Genomic DNA, 22,561 nt, shown 5'->3' with positions numbered 1-22,561 from the left:
TTTTTCTAATGGTAGTTTCTTTTAAGGGCTTTAAATTACCAACTAAGTAATGACATTTATATTATATATAAGCCTTTATTACCTGTTTAATTAAATCTTTGAAATTTTTTAATCCATTAGCTTACAACAATATAGGAAGTAAAAACCAAATAAAGCATAGCAATCTTACTAAGATAACCTGTTGAAATAACAGCGGGTATGGTAAGATATTGAAAATCAGTTTCAATGACTTTTCAATTCTGAGAAAAATAAAAAATAAGCTGCACCTTTGCTTTATCCATATTCAACACATATGGAATGTAGATTAAGCATGTTGGTACTTACTTTTTTCAACATTTTAGTCAGTACTATCTTCTATTAAAAACCCCTTTAGTTCTCATTAATGTTTCAAAACCTTTACAGTTTAACGGCAATAAAATGGGCTTACGGGTCTTATTGGATCTTTAGGAGTACTATAATAATCCTTTTTTTATTTATTTCTTTTCTTTTTATTTCTTTTATTTAATAAAAAATTTCGCTGATGTGTAGGATTTTGTTTGATACAAAAAATCCGCTCATGTCTGCTTGTTTGACGAGTAATTTAAGAATACTTAATCAAATATTTATTTGCAATGTTAAGGACTCAATAAATCAATTAACTACTAAATGCAATCATTTAAAAGGTTCCAACATCAATTCAAGAAACTCATTGTAAGTTTGCTTTCTTAGGAATTCTAAAGCATGCATAATGCTAAATGCTACTACTGCATTATTACTTTTATCTGTTGGAGCAAATGAAAATTCTTCGCGTAACAGCACATTACCTTATCCAAAATGGGTAAACGAATCATTTGTTATCGAGATTGTGCATGAGTTACATGATGTATATAAATTTAAGAATTTCGTCTTTTATATAACGGAAAAATTAAGCTTACACTCTTATGTGTTCCTTAAGTTTTTCAATAATTTTTGGAAAGCTTTTCCTACAGCACCGAATATTATAATAAGAAGTTCGAAGTTTGCTTATCTTATGGATGGGTTTCTAAGTACTCCTTCTTTATGTTTAGTACTTACTACAGGACCTGATGATCCGATTATGGAATTGGCATCCGAAAGTCTAAAAGGCGTGCATATGTTAAAGACAATTTTTGTTCTCTTTCCTATTCTAGACTCAGATGATGTATTTTCAAGTTCCGAGCGTTTTAAAAATTTTTCCAATAGTATACATTTAACCTATGAATGGATTTGGAAGCATCAATTCACTAACACGATTTTATTGACTAAAAATAATAATGTGTTCATTCATGAACCGTATCCCGTACCAACAATTGTTAACAAAACGGAAAACTGGACTGCAGAGGATTTTTTCATCAATTATATGTCAGATTTCAAGGGATATGTTGTTGATACACCCATCAGATTTGATGTGCCGCGTGTCTTTTATGGATTTAATAGACAACAAAATGGCACAGAAAACACTATCATAAGTGGAACTTCATTGGAATTATTCGTTTCTTTTGTCGAGAGCATCAATGCAACATTAAATGATTCGACATTTAATAGTTCTCAACTGGTAACAGCCAATTTCGACTTATTAATTGCTTATATTGCAGATGAATTAATTGAAATAGGCATCCATTCTTTCACCGATATGTATAATATGGACATTGGCCGGAGTTATCCGATTGGCATCAATGACTGGTGTATAATGGTGCCCTATAAAAATCGTTCTCCTGATAACCTTTACTTAATGCGCACATTCCAACCACTAATATGGTATTTAATATTTTTCTCTCTGGTGTATATATCTATTATTCTATGGATGTGTATAACTGATGGACCTAAGGAATTCAGTATTTCAATGCTACAAGCTTTGTGTTCTTTACTGTGCATAGTTCCTACCAAAATTCTGCTCATTCCCACCGCACGTATGAGATTTCTTTATGTTATGCTCTTTTTGTTTGGCTTTATGTTATCAAATATGTACATATCGAAGATGGCCAGCTTCCTCACTACATCACCACAGGCGCAGCAAATTCTTGATGTAGAGGATATAATTTCGGAAGATTTACATGTTATGGTGGTTGAGTTTGAATACAATATGTTAGCAGCTTCACCAAATAGCTTCAACAAACGTTTTCTAAAACAATTGCAAATTGTGGATAAAGCAGTTCTGGATTTGCACCGCGACAACATGAATACCAGTTTTGGGTATAGCGTGCAAACGGACCGTTGGAAATTTCTAAATAAACAGCAAAAATATTTGAAAAAGCCATTATTTCGATTGTCGGAAATATGTGTAGGTCCATTCTATCATGTTTTCCCTATGCAATTTGATTCACATCTAAGTACGCCATTGAAAGATTTTATTATGTATGCAAGTCAATGTGGACTGTATAAGCACTGGGAGGAGTCAGCATTTGCAGATGCATTGCGTTTGAAGTATGTTCGAATGTTTTCGATACATGAAGAAGCAATACCGCTTTCAACGAGATTCTTTCGAATTATTTGGATCGTTTGGTGGTTAGGCTTACAACTTTCTGGTTTAGTATTTATATTAGAAATGAAATGGGACTATATTATGAAAATGAAGACACATTTGCAGTTGAAAATCAAATTATACTTAGTTATTTTAAAAAAATATTTCAATAAATGAAATGTGAATTATTATATTAACATTGTTTTAAAACTACGAAAAGTATAATTTTTTTTGCTATGTGTAAAAGAAGTTTAATTAAATTTAATAAATTTTAGAATTTAAAAAAGATTAATTGCTGAGTGCTTGTGAATCAGTGATCTGAATATCATATATGGCATTAGTTTGCATTATCTTTACAAATTCTCTCGAATAAAGTAGATTTAGATTCTGATTATAAACTTCGCAGTAGTTGAAAAAAATTGAAATATCACTATACAAATATGAGCTCCAAAACAAAACCATAAACAACGATTATATTTCTATGTTTAGGAGAATATGATTAGAGAAATCAATGAGTTGTAAAAACAAATCTTTGATGATTGTATTTTCTTCAGAAATAGAGCTATGGCTGGGCTAGCTTGACCGTGCGGTATAACATTTTCTGTGGAAGTATTTGAATTCATTCCACAATATTCCAATTTTGGCAGCAAATGTTAAGTACACCCACTATTGGTGAGATATAGCCTTAAACACTTCAAAAAGCAATGAAAAATTAAAGCTCATTCTAAGATTCTATCGTAATGGCATATTGATCAAAATTAATATTATCTATCGAATAAAAATATATTTGACTGCCTCTTAAACTTCTTTGCAATATACCCTATAATATAAAAAACGATAAAAGAGGCAAAGTTGTAGAATTTTGTAAATATATTAGTATATAACAAAGAATAATTTATTGTATATAAATATATATATATATATGAATTATGTCATAACAGATTTGTGGATGTATGGATAAATAAATATTGAGTTGATAAAGAGATGGATTGATGATGCGACTTTATAAAAATAGGCTTTTGTGATTGGAGACCCGTTGTATCAGATCGAAAAACATAAGACGCATTGTAAGGTCAATATTATCAAGACTCTATTTTATTAATAAAATACTGTATTTAAAACTGATGAAGATCTTAATTAAAACTGTGATGAATTAATTATTTAAAAACATTTTTAAAGTTTCCAAATAAATGAAACGCTTAATATAATAAGCATTATTTATTATTATACTTTTTGGCATTAATAAACTTATTAATATGTTCTTATTGTTGAAATATGTATATATGTAAACGTATTTAGAGAATGAAATTATTTAAAAATTTAGCAGGATTGTCCAAGTGTGGGATTTCTATAAACATATCATAATACCCTTATGAATTCTACTTTGTGTTGGTTGAAAATAGGGTTTTTGTTGATAATCTTGACTAAATTTAACAACTCTTACTTTTTATTATCTTATTATGTTTCCACTGTTTACTTAGTAAGTAACTTAAGTAACTTCAAGATGTTGACATTCCCATCGACATAAGTTACTTATTGCATGTGAAAGAGCTTTTACGTGTCTGAAAGTTCTTTAAAAGTTACTAAGTATTTTTTAAAAAAATATTCTATTCTCATAAATATTTTTTTGTTTTTATTTTTTATTCCGCTTATTTATGACAATCTGTTCAGTCTACTCTTGGAAATTCTTTCGAAAAATTTTTCAAGGCCCAACCGGAGCCTATTGAGTTCAAAAGTTTTATCGTGAAAATATAATGTAATGTAATTTGTTAATCCAAAACGTCTGAAATCTGAAAAAATTATTTTTCAATATTAAAAACTGAGACTATTAAAGTATAGGTAGGAATATGTGAAACGTTGTCAAAGTATTCATTCTAGGGTATCGTCTATATTATTATTGATTGATGCTGTTATATTGTTATAAATGATGCTGAATAAAGAAACATATGTTTTATTTTATTTTGTTTATTATTAAATATTATTTAGTGAAATAAAATTACATCTTTATCAAGATTTTAAATACAGTTTATTTTATATAGTAATGTTAGTTTACATATATATTTTTATAATAAAATTCAAACAATTTCCTTTGCTTAATACTTGTTCCTTTCAAATTTTATAATTTATTGTTTCATTGCATTTATTAAATATATTTTCTAATAATTATTTTTAAATAAACAATTTCTTTATCGCATTTTATTGTTAAATTTGACAGAAGACTTCCTTAATTTTTTTTCTATACTAAAAATATTCGCTCCATTTCGAAGGAGCACAGTTTCGTTCACTGGTACAACAGCAAAATTTTATTGCGTTTTGTTCAATTTTTCAAATCTCAAAAAAAAAAAGAAATAATTCAACTAAAAACTTAACAATTTATTTAAACAATTACAAATAATTAACACTATGTTTCGCTATTTTTACTATAAATCTAACAATTCAATTCAGCTATTTTTAATGGTTCTCAACTTTGCTATTAATTCTCGTTTGGTTTTTATATATTTTCTATATTATTTTTTGTTTATTATAATTTGACACAGAAAGCAGAAACTTAGCTACTTTTATTAAAATTATTTTAACTATTTTATGTTAAAAAATGATCAATAAAATATTAATTAGTACTTAATATAAGTGAAAACTATTTTATGCGGTATTTTACAAAAAATATTTTTTATTTTTTTCTTTCAATATTAAAATTATTTTATACGTATAGTTATTATGTTTGTTGCTTAATACTTTTATTATTTGATATTTGTTACTTAATACTTTTATTAAAATATTTATTTTTATGAATATAATTGTATATAGCTTTTGTATAAGTTTATGTATATTTTTTGTATACATTTATTACTTGTTACCTTGTTTGGAATTTTTCTGCTTTTGTTTTGCTTCCGTATTCATATTATAATATTTGATTTCATTTAATTTATTTAATATAGATTTATAATATATAATATAGATTCTTGAAAGTTTTTAAGTTTTATGGTGGTATTTTGCAGTCAGCGTTTAGATCAAGTAAACTAATTTCACTTTTAAGGTTTTGTGTTGGTTAAAAGTTAAGTCAACATTCAAAGCATTTCAATAAGAAAAATGAAAAAAAAAAATAAAATTGTTTATTTTAATAAGTTGTATTTTCTATTCTTTATATGATTAAATTATTCAATTTAAATTACTTAAATTTGGTTTAGATATTTTGAGTATATGTACAAAATAAATGATAATTTAATCATAAAGAAATAAAACTTATTTTACTTCAACTTGAGTCTAAATATTTTATTTTTTATAATTTAATATATCTAAATTAAAAACACTGAATTGATATATATGAAATATATATATCAAAAATTATTTTATCTTCTTTTTAATATGAAATATGAATACTGCGGTGATCTAGTCTAGATCTAGCGCAGCATCAAATTTCATGGAACATAGAAAATTTGTTAGCTGCGCATCAAAATTGAAGAAAACTGCATCAAATTTGTTGAAATTATTTGCGGCGATAATAACCGCAGTTTTATGTGCTTTATTTATAAATTCAAAGCTTTATTCCTGATTTGTATAAATTCAGGAAAATTGAGAACCTTTTTTCTTGCTTACTTCTCCTAATAACTTCAATAAACAGCTTAAATTGGGTGTTGCAAGTGGAAGCCCGTCTTGTAGAAAGATCAATACACTTTAATCCCAAAAATTGGGCTCATGTGATAAAAAATTGGTTGTTTTATATTACTATACTATAATTTAAACTATACACACAGAAAAATATGCTCTAACCACATACTAGTTAAATTTTAGCTCATGTGCTGAAGGAGATATGAAAACCAACCTGTGGTATGGTTGAACCAACATGATGCGTCGAGTAAGAATAGTTAAAATCTGATTAAATCAACTAAATTATTTTTTTAAGTGCATTCCTATTAGAAACTGGAGGCTTCTATATAGGTATTTTAGTTATTTTTGTAATATTTTATTGATCTTAACTTGTTTGAAGATTTTACAGTTTCGTTTTTAACAATTCAATTATGTGGTCAAATATGTTAACTAATACCATGAAGATTTTATGCGAATAATTTCTAGTAATTAAAATTAATAATTAAATTAATGTTAAACTAACTTTGTAAGATATTGATAATGCTCCAATGCCAAAAAAATGATATAAATTTGCCGATATATCAGCTGGACGATAGCCGATATATCTTTGACTCCAATGAGCGAAACATATGAAGAATACACTCGGAACATTGCTTTAAGTGTGGAAGACTTTTATTTAAATATGAAAGTATTTATACAAATATAAATACTATAGATCTCAATTTATTGAATAAGCTTGCAGTAATTGTCTGAAATAGGTGTTGTAGATTAATTTTTCTCTGACATTATCAACGTCACAATTCGTTATTGACATATGTAACTACCTATATTGACATATAGTACTTAAATATAGATTTTTTGTTTAATTTTTCTGATTTGAAACTGTAGACTCTAAACGAATTCAAAACATTACGCTCTGCCTGTAGCTAAAGTTATTAGGTCAAAGATCAAACTGTAGTGAAATAGATAAGCACATTTAAATTAAAGTAGTCTCTTAGTCTAAACGGTAGATATTTTTGTATATTATGTTTAAATCAAATTACATAACTAATCTCTTTTTTTAAAAAGGAACTTAGTTTTTGCATGGAAGTATAATGTATGGAATATTTTTAAATATTTTTGAATAAAAAGCAATAAAAACATTTACTCAAAGATTAACAACAAAGGTGCAAAAGGATTCCCTAGATTTTTACATTGTTATTTTTTTTCAAATATGTGTATTTCACTATATTGTGTATGTATGTAGTATATAATTAGTTAATAATTTTTCTCTTGCGATTATGTATAAATATTTTCAATTATTTGTATAATATTTAATTAACTATATTTGGCAAGGATTCTACAATTCAACTTGACTTTCTTCAACTTCGTTTATTAAAATCTTAATATTTTTTTTAACATTTTTTTATTTACTTATACGTATTTTGCTATTGTAAAAACAATTTACATGCAAACATTTATCAATAAACAATTTATATAAATATTTATTTAAATTACATATATATTTTTTTTCTTCTAAGTTTTTAGTACATCAATAGTATTTATAGTTTAGATTAGGCGGTGGATTTAGTTTGGACACAATTTACAAAAGGTTATTTTTTTTTAAAAGAGAAAAAGATGTTAAGTATAAGCATTTCCAAAAATTTAGATGTATATATATATATGTGTATATATGTATAATTCAAAGCTAAAGAAGCTTTTTTACTTAATAACAACTTAATTTAATAATTTACTTAAATTAAACGAAGAAAATTGACGTTTCTTTTTATGCTTGAGACTATATTAAAAATACATACATACATATATATAATTAATTAATAAATATTTAATTTACATATATATAATACAAAGTACTTCGTTTAAGCAAAATCACAATTTTTTTCATCAAACATCACTTCTAATTTTAATACAAAATTTTCAGTAAAAAAATTAAAAATAGTTAAAATAATTTTCATTTTTATATCTTTTTAACATATATTGCTCACAAGGAAAATTATTGAGCCTTATTCTTTTATTGTAATATTCTGTTCTTCTAGATATAATAGTGTTGTTCATATTATTTGGCTGAATAGATATTTGAACTATTCAGTAACCATGCATATTTAGATTTGCATCAAATATTTCATATCTCTGGAACTGTTCGGATAACCTGACATCTTTTTTACCTTATGAATATTGAACAAATCTGTATCCCACTTTTTGTATATTTCAAATTTTATTACATTACCATATACCAACTCAGTTTCCAACTAGTAAAATCTAACAAATTCATTGGCTTTTTAACTCGATATACTCTTATTAATTACCTTCTTTGAAGGATGGGACTGAAAGAAGCTGTCAAACAGAGTCTGTGAAATAAATGAAAAATTTTTATTGCTAGAGTGGCCTGCCAGGAAACGAAATTAGTTCCTACATATGTAAGTCATTGAATCAAGTTAGCTTACGCGGTCTTGATCCTATTATATATTAGGTTCATTTAGCTAGCTAAAGATTAGTTAAAGCTAATTAGTTAAAGACTTTTTCAGCAACTATAGCATATTAACTTTTATAAGTGACGTTGCATTAAGATTATTTACATCAAAATTTACCAAGATAAAAAATGTTCTTCTGATAATGGGAACTATATTGACCATAGTTTATTCCGTTTAATTTTAGTTGATATTAACAAATAGTACTAGAATTGTTGTAAATTGCTTTCATGATAGATATATTATAATTTTTCTTAACTATCTAATCTATAACTTTTGATAAGTGATAATCTAAAGTATTGCAGACGGAAATTAAAGGACTCCGCACAGATAACCAAAACCTTTGCAACTTATAACCAAATGGCATCCTCGTAGAGAGTTCTTATCCTTGTAAAAAGTATAATTTATATAATTAAATTTGTTCAATATTGTTAATGTAAAAATATGTATTAATAATACATTAATATACTTATATACTCGTGATATATTTGTATATATATTAATATACTTAGGATATATACTTCATTTCCTATTGTAAGTAACTGTTATATGGATTAATTATAAAGACATGGCTTTAGATATGACTTTTAGAATTTGTTTTGATTTCTCAACTCATACTCACTTTCTTTTTTTTTTTTAAATTTCCGTATCAAGCGTGTGCTTTTTGTTTTGTAAAGCGAACTCAATGTCTTCAGAGGGATTATCTGATAAAGCAAATTATCTAGTAAATTCTCGTTAAAGAAATATATATTTGCTGGAATCATACGAAACCATATAATATGTTGTGTTGTGTTAATATAACAACAATTGACATAGTTACAATTTCAATTTTAATCACCTTTAAAATATTAGCAGATTAAAGCTATATATATTTGTGTATAGACACAAGAGCGATAAGAAAACAAATATTTAAATTTGGCTGGCTTTATGAATTCATATTTGAAATTCTTTTCATCTTTCATCTTTTCATCAGAGTTGCAAACCTTAAACTTGTTCTCGTATAATCGGGAATGGATTAAAGAATTTGTATTAAATTCTAATTAAAATGTGAAACAAAATAATTTTTCTGTATGTAAGAATAAAGTTTATAAGTACTTCTAACATTTCAAAGCGGGCCGTAAATCCATTAAAGATGACAACTGCCTTGTACCCTGTATCAGTAAACGACGAAAATGTTGAATTTCATCTGTTGCTTAAAGTATGAAATTTTAGGTAAGGTTAGGATATACCGGCGATCTCTAGGAGATCCACTTAAGCCTATTGGAATTATCGTATATATAGGAAAACTGAAGTTTAAAACCATCTAGATCTTTTAGCGAAGCTCAAAATGCTGTTAAGTGTCAGGTTTTGTAGTTGATCAAGATCCTCAAGAAAGGGGGTTCCTAAAGCGTTGAGTCGCTCCCGTGCATAAGCTGGGCAAAGACAGAGCAGATGATAACATTTTAACAGCATTATTTGTTTGGTTGAAATTTAACATTGAAGTCAAGTAAATATCGCTTAAAAATTGCTGAATAAATCAATAATTATAAACAATTTTTTAAAATAGTTATAGCTTCTAACATATTTTGGACATATGGGTATAAAAACGAAACGAATGCTTAACCTAAATCATCGGGCATATCAAAGCATACAGTTCAAAACTTATTCAAAAATAAACTAATCACTCAAAATATTTGCAAATGTTAGCATAAGTAAGGAATATATGTCAAATTTTTTTTTAGTCAAATTCATAAAACTAGTCCAATTTCAAAATTCTTGATATTCTTGATATTGATATTCTTGATATCATCTGTTAGCCTCTATGGTTGTATGTATTTAAAATTTGACTCTATTTTCTCCTTGTGTTTTAAAAAAATTTATGTAACTAAATTCTTTGGATTTTCTTTTAATATTAATTAATTTAATTTTAAAATTGAGTATGTTTCGTATAATTTTTTACTTAATTAGCTAATTTAAAAAAATAAAATTGTTGTCGTTTGTGTTTGAGATAATGCACTAAGTCTAAAGTAACTTTTGTTTCAATAAAATTTATATAATACAAAATTACTCAATATTTTTTAAATATAATTATAATTATCAATTGTAATATTAAAATAATTCTTATTTAATTACATAACTTCAATATTATTATCTTATAATTAACACTATTTTATTTTATTACATTAAGTTTTACTTGAAATTGACACTAGGATCATCGACTCATCGTCATGGCATATGCTTTCGCCTTGACTTAATAAACAAAGAAATATTTTTATTTTATATATATGTATTAAAAAACAGAATAGAAAATCTAAATTGTGTGCATTTACTAATTATTTGTATTATATATAAAAAAAATAACTAAAAGTAAACAATTTTTATATATTTTGCACATTTTTATAGTTACACTTATTTATATATATATATAAATTTGTATATTTTGTTTTGTTTTATTTATATAAATTATTTGCTTATATGTAAATTGTTAGCAATAGTAAATATTTCCCTAAATCTTTGCATTAATTAATATTACTTATTTTGTTTTTAATGCAGTTTTGTAATTAATAAATTTTATTTTAATTTTTAATTATTTTAAGCTAAACTTTTTGTTGTATGCAAGCCATTTTTAATATAATAAAAGAGTTTATTTTTTTTTTAAATGCAAAAAGTACGCGAAGTTTTATATATTTATTTATTTTTTATTTTTTATAAAAAAATCAAAATATTTATTTATAGTTAAATTAGTTATTGTGGAATAAAAATTAATATATTTAAAATGCTTTAATTTTGTGCATTAATTAAGGAGTTATAAGTGTATGCAAAAAAGAATTGAATTACAGAAATTGGTCCCACTAAATATATAAAAAGACTTTGTTGTACAAAAACAGAAAAAAATAAATAAAGTAAATATATATTTTTAAAATATTAAAATATAATATATATGTATAAGTAAATATAATAGCAATTTTTATGTTAGTAAGCGTTGCTTGCTGCATTCTATTAGAACGATTTTGCTATGAAATAGATTTCTTATACAGTTTTTTTCTTACCTATTTCTTATATTATATATAAATATATAAGTAACAAATCATTTATTAAATCATTCATTATATATTTTGTAAGTGAAAATGATGAGTGCTTTATTTAATGAGTTTCATTAATAGAAATGTACAATAAATTCGGTTGAACAATCTTAAAGGCTTTGCGTTGGATAATAAATGTTTTAAATTCTGTAAAGGAAATATACAAATTTATTTTTGTTTATATATAAATTTGACTAAAATTTGTAATTTAAGAATATATAAGGTTTATAACTCATATGATTTTATTATTAAGAAATTATTGAAATTATTATTTTAGAAATAGCCTTAGGTGCAAATTGAGATTCCTTATATTAAGATGGCATTAAAGATAGTAAAATAAAATTTAAACTTTTAAAATCAACATTAGAAAAATTAAATTTTATTTTACTATTATTATTTAAACAAGTAACGCAATAAACAATAGTTTAAATAATAAAGTAAGACCATAATAAGGAGAGTAAAATTTTCTTATATTTTTCCTATATATAGAAAACATAAACAGATAAATAGTTAATGCGATTAAGTAGGGTGTTACCTCCCTTAATATATGTATGTCTTAAATATTATATTATATTAAGATGGCATTAAAGATAGTAAAATAAAATTTAAACTTTTAAAACTAATATTAGAAAAATTAAATTTTGTTTTACTATTATTATTTAAACAAGTAACGCAATAAACAATAGTTTAAATAATAAAGTAAGACCATAATAAGGAGAGTAAAATTTTCTTATATTTTTCCTATATATAGAAAACATAAACAGATAAATAGTTTATATATATCCCTTAATATATGTATGTATTAAATATTATGTGAGTATGCATACCGCAAATTAAACCTAATCATTATTAATATTAAATAATATGATTACAGTTTAAATTATAAACTATTGTTTATAGTTTTTAATTATAAACTTTAATAACTTATAGTTTAATTTTATAAACTATAATAACTTATAGTCTAATTGTATAAACTATATGCGGCATATATACTGCATGATAATCTAAACAATTGTATTGCAAACTTGATTTATACATTTAAAATAATATTTATAGCTTTTAAATAATATAACTTAATGTTATCTCCAACTGGAATTTAAATTATTTTCTATGTTTATAAATAGATTATTTCAATATTTGCAATTCACAAAAATAATTCAAGGAAATATTGTGCTATTCCTACTATAATATTTCTATTTACTGCAACTTGTGAATTGGTGTGTGTTTTCAACAAAAACTATGAACTTTTGTAATCTTGTGCTAGACGTTGTAAATTTTTAAACGAAATTCCGACCTAAGGCCTTCAGTTGAAGTAACATTATTAATTTTCGTTCGTTTGCTCACCCACATTAATAATGACATAGAAACAGCCAACTTCCGTTTCCTACGGCAGGCTCTAATTCCAACTGCTCTTAAACGGTAAAATTCAAAGTATGAATTTTCTGTGAAATTATTATGCAAACGAATGACTTGGGCTTTACTGAAACTACAAAAATTCAATAAATTATTTCTTTAAGGATTTATGTGAAGGTGGAAACATTACAAAAGTTGATAAATTATTTCTCGTAAAAACTATTTTAGAATGTTGTGAAATATTAGTATTCAGAGGTCATTACATTAAAAGATAATATCATTCTAGAAATATGCGTTAAGAATTTTTGGTATAACAAAACAAAAAAGTTATTAAAAAATATACAACATCATTTACTTAAATAATTAAGTTGGAAAATGAAACTGAAATTTTGTTTTAATTAAAAAATTTTTTAAAGGAATCAATAACGACGTATTTTTACCTATTTTACAAATTTAATTAGAACTTAGTTTAAATATATATACATCAAACTAAACAAACAATATGTCTACAATAACTAGTTATTATAAGTAATAATTGCTATTAACTATTCATAATTATTAGTATTACCAAATAGTAGCATAACTGAAAAGTAAATTGAAATCAAAAAAATAATAGCTAATGTGCCAGTTAATTGCACTAAAAGAATCAAAATAAGAAATGACAAATAATGAGATAATATATTATAAGAAATAAGAAGAACATAATTTCCTTCTATATTTTCTATATATAGAAAACATAAACAGATAAACAGTTAATGCGATTAAGTAGAGTGTTACCTTCCTTAATATATGTATTAAATATTATGTTAGTACGAGTAACGCAAATTAATCCTAATCATTATTAATATTAAATTATAGGAATTGTTAAAGCTGGTTACAGTTTAGTTAAAAAGAACTTGTTATTGACGTCATATGGTTGTCAACTAAAATTAGTTAAGTATTTTAAGTAAAATCACGCAATGGAGTCACACTGGCACAAGTTCCAGTCCTAACATTATATGTTTGCTTCAAGTTTTGTTCTGTTCAATTAAAAGTTCTCTAAATACATAGTAAAGTTAAAAGGAATATTTTTGAGAAAGATTAGTCCTATAATGAGATAAACTCGATATATATATATATAAAAGTCTTAAAACTTATACAGAGTCTGCAAAAGGATTATCTTTTTCTTTAAATTTTGAAACTAAGAACTTTGAATCTTTGACAAATTTAATTTTTAAAACTTATAAAATAAATTAACTTTTTTAAAAAATAAAAATTGAAGAACTAAAAAACAGTTTCTTTTAATATTTCACAAAGTCCCTAATAAAAAAAGCATTTATTAATATTTTTTGGGAAGCAAAAAAGATATCATTCATTATTTTTCTAAAATTTATTACTGAAGTTTTTTTTAGTTTTTCTCCACAATGGGCACTTCTATTATTCTATTTTTTTATCATCTTCGTATTTTTATTAATTTTGTGCTCTCTTTTTGTTTATTACTTAGTATAAATGTTTACTACCAAGTTTACTACTTATTACTGCACTACATTATCTACTCCTCTTATTTGTTATGCATTTCCATATTCCACCATCATCCTCTCTTTTTTAATTCATTTCTATATGCCACTCTCTTACATCTGATTATATTAGAATTTCTTATTAACCTTTTTATTGTAATTTATTTTTTTTACTATATGCATTTTTGTTTAATACATATTTGCGAACAATTTAAATTAAATTTTCAGAAAATTTTGACAGTAAAAATGTGTTCACGGAGGTCTTTTTTAGAAATTGTGGAAGCATAACGGTATATTTTTACGTCTAAAGTGGATTTTTTGATGCAATTAGCTGGCATTTTGACTTTTGCTTGAAGACTTTTTTTACTTTTAACTCTGACTTAATTACTTTAGTAAGTTGTGTTAAAAATTTTATGTTCCATTTATTATTACTTCGGAATCGCAATTAATTTAATTTTTTATCCTTTGGTATTATATTTAATATTTGATTTTAAGCTATGAATTTCAATTATTTAATATTCACTACTATTTATTACTATAACAAATTGTAAATTATTAATATATGAGTATGAAGTTTTAATATTATTCGATTGTAATGTCAATCTATTTTCAAATGAGTCAATATTGTTTATTTTGCAGCTACCTCTCTTAAAAATGTGTAAAAATTATTGTAATATAAATGCTAAGATTTTGTACAAATAATCTGGTATAAACAACTGCAACAAAATATTTTGATACTATGTTTATACTTCATATTAGCAAACTTAGCACATTTTTGTATGAATTTTGTATAAAAAATATCATATTTATATGCAAAAGAACAGTGCACCGTAAAAGGATAAATGCATCAAGAAAGTTTATTACTTTTTAACTAAAATGTAAAACTAAGTAAATCGTGATGATTAAGAATATAAGTGAACGTTTATGTGTTTTTAGTAATTATATTTAATTAATTACTTAATTATTACAATCATGAAAGTATATTAATTCACGACTACGTTATTGTTAAATGCTTTTAAAATTCAGTTTAAGTGAATAGCTTCAAGCAGATTGCGATTAATCGCAAAAAATAAATGCTAAGTTAACTCTGAATTATTCTACCTATATGATATTTATAGATATAAATTTACTTGTTTTTAGTAAATTTTGTATATTATGAAAACAAATTCAGTTTCATTAAAAGCAATAAAATTAGTAGAAACATGGGAGTAATATTTACTTTAACTAATTAATCATATTAAAGTATCTCATTTCGAAAAATAAATCCTTCTTTAGAATCTCTTCAGTGCTTTGCGTAAAGCGCGTTATCAGATTTACAAAAACAGAACACGGTAAAATCAGGATTTCACTGTGTAATCCTTTTTTAGCGTAAAAATACGGAATGCGTTTCTTCATCCCAATGGAATAAATGCTTTTATATCTCAATAATACAGTTCTTCAGAAACACCTGTAATTTAAATTATTCACTCATTTGCTTAAAAGGATTGTTCTGCTTCTGTAAATACATTCAGTAGACATTTTGTATGAATAAAATTTAATTATTTAAGTATTAAAAATATAATATACAATTTATTCATTTTTTTAGCATTTGCTAATCGCTTTACACTCTTTAAGAGGCTTTAATAAAATTTAAAATTTTTGAAAAAAATATATTATATTAACTGGTTGTTGCTATTTCATTAGACAGTACACTTTAATATCAAAGACGAAATTCAGATCTTCAAACTTACAGAATTTTACTCGAATCTTTGAAATAGCCGGAAAGGAGTTGCTGCAAAGTGTTTCTAACACCCAGTTCATAGAACTGACTGTTTTTTTTTTAATGCTGGTAATATTAAATTTATACATTAGTGTTGCAATCAGTTAGTGCTGGGTTTGTTTTAGTATGGCAGTACTAAAACTCTAGTACTGCCGTTTTACTAGAGTACTAGAGTTCTGTTCAAAGAACCATGACATGTTTCTTTTATATTTCGTGAAATGTCATTCGTTTCTTTTAATTGAGACGAATTACTACTAATATTAATTTGACACTTTCTAATGTGTTATACTATTTTAAAATTTGATAATAATAAATATGTATATTATTTGAAATTGTGATTTTTTTCATTAAAATTCGTAGCAAATTAGCAGAAGTTAACTGGCATTCTAATCCAATGTTATTTAAACTATGCTAAAAAGGAGTATATAATATTGATTGGTTCTTTAAATCTTTTATAAACAATTATAAATATGATTTATTTTAAAGTATTAAGGAAATATTTTTAACACTATTTTATTAAAGTTGATTTACTAGTAGTAAAATTGTGGATTTAAATAAGTTTTTATAACAGTTTTCGCACACTTTATTACCTTTAGTAGAATAAAGTTTATGCTGTTGAAAAGATGATGAAATCAAGACATGCATAGCATTTATCTTCTGTCATTTTTTGGTATTATCCATTTTACATTTTCATGAATATTTTATTCTTAATATCAGTACGGAATATCAGTACAATGAACAGAAAAAGTAAAAACTGTATATGTAATTTCTGAATACCAAAATAAATGTTAAATTACTCCTCAAAATATACAAACTTTCAACAATCTACACAATTCATTAATTCATTGCAAGCATTAAAAATAAATGCACCAAAATTAATAACAGTTTTTTATAACAGTTTTCGCATAGTTGAAAATTTGAAACTGATTTAAAGGTTGTCGAAAAGCTGAATTCATTCACAATTAATTAATTATAACAACGATGCTCAAGATATTACTGTATAAATAAATATTCAATGAAAATGAATTTGTAGCGCTATTCTACTACTTTTAACATATACTACATGTAATTTATATATGTAATATATGTATAGAAATATATTGTTGACTAAAATGAATAAGATTGTAAGAATATTGAACGTTATTATTTTCTTTTTATGATAGTTTTTGGTCTTTCTCATCATACTAGAACTTTTCTACACTATTTTTTTAATTTTTATTTATTTAACAAATCTTATGGTCGTCCGCATAGATTCTATGAATCAGAATAGATCCTATGAGTGAGCATTGGTTCGATACGTCAGCATAGACCCTATAAGCCAGTATGGGTCCTATGGATCAGCATAGCTCCTATGAGTCAGTATAGTTTCTATGACTCAGCATGGATCGTATGAGTCAGCATAGTTCCCATGAATCAGCATTGGTCCTATGAGTCAGCATAGGTCCTATGACTCTGCATAGGTCCTATGAGTCAGCATAGGTCCTATGAGTCCGCATAGGTCCTATGAGGCTGCATAGGTCCTAAGAGCCAGTATAGGTTCTAGGACACAGCATAGGTCCTAAGAGCCAGTTTAGGTTCTATGAGTCAGCATATGTGAGCACAAAACAACAACAGCTATATTGCTATAACAATAAGCAATATAAAATGAATTTGACAATCTCCAGAATTCACGCTGTATGCTTTACACCAAAAATAATTTGACGTGGAAATAATTAGAAAAAAGGATAACAAAATGTGATCCAAATTGATTTAACCTACTGATATAAAATTCAAAATGAACTGAACTATAAAAGTTATACTACTATGAATGGGCGTTTGTTATATCTGCAATTAATCAAGAACCATGCATATGTAAATTATATAAAGTCCATAGATATTTTAATGAAAAATGCTGGAAAATAATAATACCTACGTGTTGTTGTTGTTGTTGTTTATTGTTGCTGTTATTGTTGTTTAACTGATGAGCGTGAAGTTCTAGTCTTGTTGGATAATTTGTTATTACTGTTGTTCTTGTACTTGTTCTGTTGTTCTTGTTGACTGTTAAATTTTGTGAATAGAAATAAAACAAAGGTTTTTTGTTTTTATTGTGTATAAGTATAGTTTAAAGTTTTATTAATAATTTTTTTTTGTTTTTCATATACTCGTATATATATATATATATATATATATATATAGACTTTTAAATTTACTTATGTTTTGCGTATATAATGGGAAAATTTTTAATCATCATACGTTCCACGTATATATTTTGAAACATGCACTGATATGAAAATTTATTTTACTCAAAATTCTCATCGTCATTTTTGCTGATACTTTCGCTTTCAGTTAATTCAAGTTTTTACTTTAAATTCTACTGCATATTTTTTTTAAGTTTTGCTCTAAATACTTTCATTTTCCTTTGAGTTTAATGTTTCTTTGTATTGTTTTTGTGTTTCCTTTTGTTTTTAATACTAACAACATTTAGTTAAATTATTCATATAGTTTATAAGTATTTTTATGTATTTAATTACAAATTGAAAGGATATATTATATATATTTGTATGTGTATGTTTATGTGTATGTGTGTGTTTGTATGTGTATGTGTATGTCTGACATATAAATCGTGTACAAACGTGTTCAATCATGTTCAGCTTATGTTTATATGTCTGTGTTTTTGAGTGTTTCGTTTTAAAATATTAGCATGTGTCATTTACTTTTTAACAATGATATCTTCTCTTCAAATGATACAAACTTCTTGTTTTTGTTGATATTCAACTTCAACTTTTTTAAAGTTTCATCCTGTATGCATTTTATCATAAATATTGCGTAAATATGTATATGTGTACATTTGATATAAGAAATGTGTATAGATGATAACATTTAGTATTATCATAAGAATATGGCAAATAGTTTAAATGTAAGTACAATAAAATTTTATATATAGTTTAATTTGTTATTTAAATTATGTTTTGTTGAGTACTTTTATGTATGATAATATGAAATTGTTTAAAAATTCCATTAATTTCCAAGCAACGCCTATGTTTATGCAAGGATAAATAATTGTACCCATCGAAAAGTTTCTTCTGCATATATATTAGAATATTTTAATGCATATTTTACGGTTTGTATGCTACTATACGCTCGCTGTGTCTTCATGTTTGTGAGTGTGGGTGGATGTATGTAACTTTAGCAATAGTTTACGTAAAAGGACTTTCTATGTTTTTTAATTAATTTATTAGCACTTAAAAGTGTATAAGTTAATAATTTAAGAAATGTATTACTATTTATTATTATTAATAGTTGCATATTTTTTGATATACACATCTGCCACTACTAGACATTTAATACTATTTTTAATAAATCTAATAGGAGCTATTTCGGGCTGAGAAAACATCTAACAATTTTCACTTATACGAATGCATAAGTTATATGGTTGCGGTAGTTTTATAATTGGGTTGTTTACTTATAAGTATTTACGAAAATAAATATGTACTAATATATAATATATATAAAAAAAACATACTATTATTTAATCTATTTAAAGCAAAGATAACGAAAAAATAAAAGGTTTTTAAAGCAGTTGTGAAAAAAAATATAAAACGAATTCATTGTATTCATTCCGCAGGTTAATAAAAGCAAAGATGTTAGAACTTTTGCAAAAACTTACTTGGCAATTTTAAAGGTATCACTAAATATCAGAAGCATAAGCGAATTGATAATTATAAGCGAAAATGTATGCTTAAGAAAATCGTCCATAATACTATAATTCGTAGCAAATGGAAAGCAGTGATATTGAAAGTTCATGAGAGATATGTTAATATAGTTAACATATATTCACTATTATCTCTCGATAAACTCGTATCTGATCTGTTATATTTCACAATATGTTTGTTGAAGTCATAAGTAATGTCTCAAACTGCAATTTATCCTAAGTGAAATACTCATACATCCAATTGTCTCACGATACATACTAATCTGGTTGGCTTCAATAGGGCCAATGCTTCTGAAACTGCGACCCTTGATACAGGTTACACTTAATCCATCTACATATTTCCAAAATATATGTTACTTCTTCAAAATCTTAACTTATAATTCCGTCCAAAATTTTGTATTTTTTTTGCCTAACATGGAGGACTGTAAAAATCTGCAAATAAGGGCATAAGTTTCATATTAATGTTTACCATACATATCTTTAGATTTAGGGATTATCATATATTTGAATCAAATTTCAATGTTTGATATATTTTATGAACATGCTCGTTCATGGAACATGAATTTAAATACAAACTGTTTAATTTTTAGATTATTACATATGAAACATTTTAAGGTCTCTTCTATTCTGAGTGTATTCATTCCTTTTAATTTTTTTATTATGAAAATGTATAAAAATAAATAACAACTGATTGAGATCCGGAGATCTTGTGCCTGATATAAGAACGCCCTGGAGGAATGATATACTGAACTGTATTCAAAACTCAAGTTAGTACATACTATGACTGTAGTGCTCGGTTTGAATGTTAGCCCAAATGGAGGAAGACGAAACTTCTAACGTTACATTTTTTGCTAATGTCAAGCTTTCTAATATGATCATGACCAACAAAAAAAACATTGAGGTGAGATCTCCGGTCAGTGCCTGATATAAGAACACCTTGGAGGCTTTTCTGATGTACTAACTCTAATTAGTACATACTATGACTGTAGTGCTCTGTTTAAAAGTTAGCCTAAATCCCCATTATACTCTATTCATTATATGTTATGAAGATTGCACATCTATGTTACTAAAATAAAACATCACTAATAATGCTTTTAGATTACTGAGTGATTATGATGAGATAAAGAGATTAATTTAAAATTTATTATTTTGTGCCAATATATATAGAATATATAAATTAATTATTATTTTTTCAAAAACATTATCTTTGCTTTAAAATATTTGGTTCAAAAGATACAGGAAATAAAAAAGGACTATTGAAAAAGTAAGATTACCTTGTCCTACTCTAAAAAAAAAAACATAATAAAATGGAACTAATCTTAACGTTTATGTAAAAGTAATTTATATAACATCAACTTTCTAACTAAGTATATGCACAAATATTTAACAAATTCAACGTAACTACGAAAAATATTTATTTAACAAATTAATTATTAAGTAAAATTAACCTTACTTATATGCGCTGAAACGTATATAGTTGATGAAATTAGATTAAGAACATATATAAGAAATAAATTTAAATTTAAAATTTTTACAACCGTCGCTCAAAGCATCTTTTAAAGCGCTTTCACCATTTTCACTTACTTTCATAAGCTGCTAATTAACTTTAAATTATTTTATTTTATTGCACATTATTAATTTAAATAAAATATTTAATTGTCATAGATTTATTTGAATTGTATTCGGGGCTTGGATGCTCTGTTTTATTTCAAGTAAATTTTAAGTAAGTTATTTTCTTTTGGTTTAAATTGTTTTGGGCGGATGTTGAGAATACAAAAAAAAAAATGTGTATAGAAAATTATCATCAGTGCCATTTAACACTGTTAAAGGACTTTAATATTCATTTTTGAATATTGAATTAAATATTTTACAATAAATAAAAACGGACGAACATTTTTTTTCAATTCTTATATAAAAAAAATGAAACTCCATACTTTGTTAGGAGTAATATATCATTTATATATATGGAAAATACCATTTATTAGAACAAAATTATACAAAAAAATTGTAGAGAAGCAACAGACTATAAAATTTCAGTAAATATTAGTTTTCAGAATTTGAAATATCAATTTCATAAATTAAATATTCTAAATCATCATCCACTTCAAACAATTTTGCTCCAAAATTTTAAACAAACTAAAAAATATTATTAAATCCTTCTTTTGGTTATTGTTTTTTTTTTAAATCCATTTTTTTTTCTTAAATTATATTTCCCTTTTGTTGTTTGTTTATTATTATTCGTCGTTATTTTCTAATTCGTTATTCTGTTTCATTCCTTATTATCCTTTCGTAATACTCGTTATCATGTAATGTTTATGTTATAAGTGTTTAGTTTTCATTTATAATTAAGTTAATATAATAATAATATTATAGACATTTATTTAAAAAAATCTACTAATTATAATTTTTGCGCTAATTTTTAATTATCAAAGTTAATATTTTTTTTTTAATTTTTATTGCATTTTTTTTTTCAAAAATTATCACCAGTAATTACGACTACACTTTGCAGTTGTTCTTGTTTTAATGTCCTTTTGTTGTTGTGTAATGTTGTATTGTTGTTGTTGTTGTTTTTGTAGTGATTATATTGAAAAATACAGTAATGAATCGATAATAAATAATTATTGATGATACTTTACTCTGGCTGTGGGTCCCTTCTTGTTAAATAATTCAATGTTTAATGTTTAATGTC

At 24.9% G+C, this 22,561-nt stretch overlaps 1 protein-coding gene across 1 annotated transcript; it reads left to right on the top strand.

Annotated features, from left to right (window-relative positions):
- Positions 1-727: 727 nt before the first annotated feature.
- On the top strand, positions 728-2,740 carry LOC119674536. Its single transcript, XM_038085680.1, has 2 exons — positions 728-2,421; positions 2,734-2,740. The coding sequence occupies exons 1-2, from the start codon at positions 728-730 to the stop codon at positions 2,738-2,740; spliced, it is 1,701 nt and encodes a 566-aa protein (XP_037941608.1).
- Positions 2,741-22,561: the final 19,821 nt, after the last annotated feature.

This window comes from Teleopsis dalmanni, chromosome 2, assembly GCF_002237135.1.
Source record: "Teleopsis dalmanni isolate 2A chromosome 2, ASM223713v2, whole genome shotgun sequence".
Lineage (NCBI taxonomy): Eukaryota > Metazoa > Arthropoda > Insecta > Diptera > Diopsidae > Teleopsis > Teleopsis dalmanni.
This window is presented reverse-complemented; position numbering and strand designations above follow the sequence as displayed.

What these genes read in the sequence shown, in the direction of transcription:
- LOC119674536 (XM_038085680.1), top strand. Translation starts at nt 728, where the DNA reads ATGCTAAATGCTACTACTGCATTATTACTTTTATCTGTTGGAGCAAAT.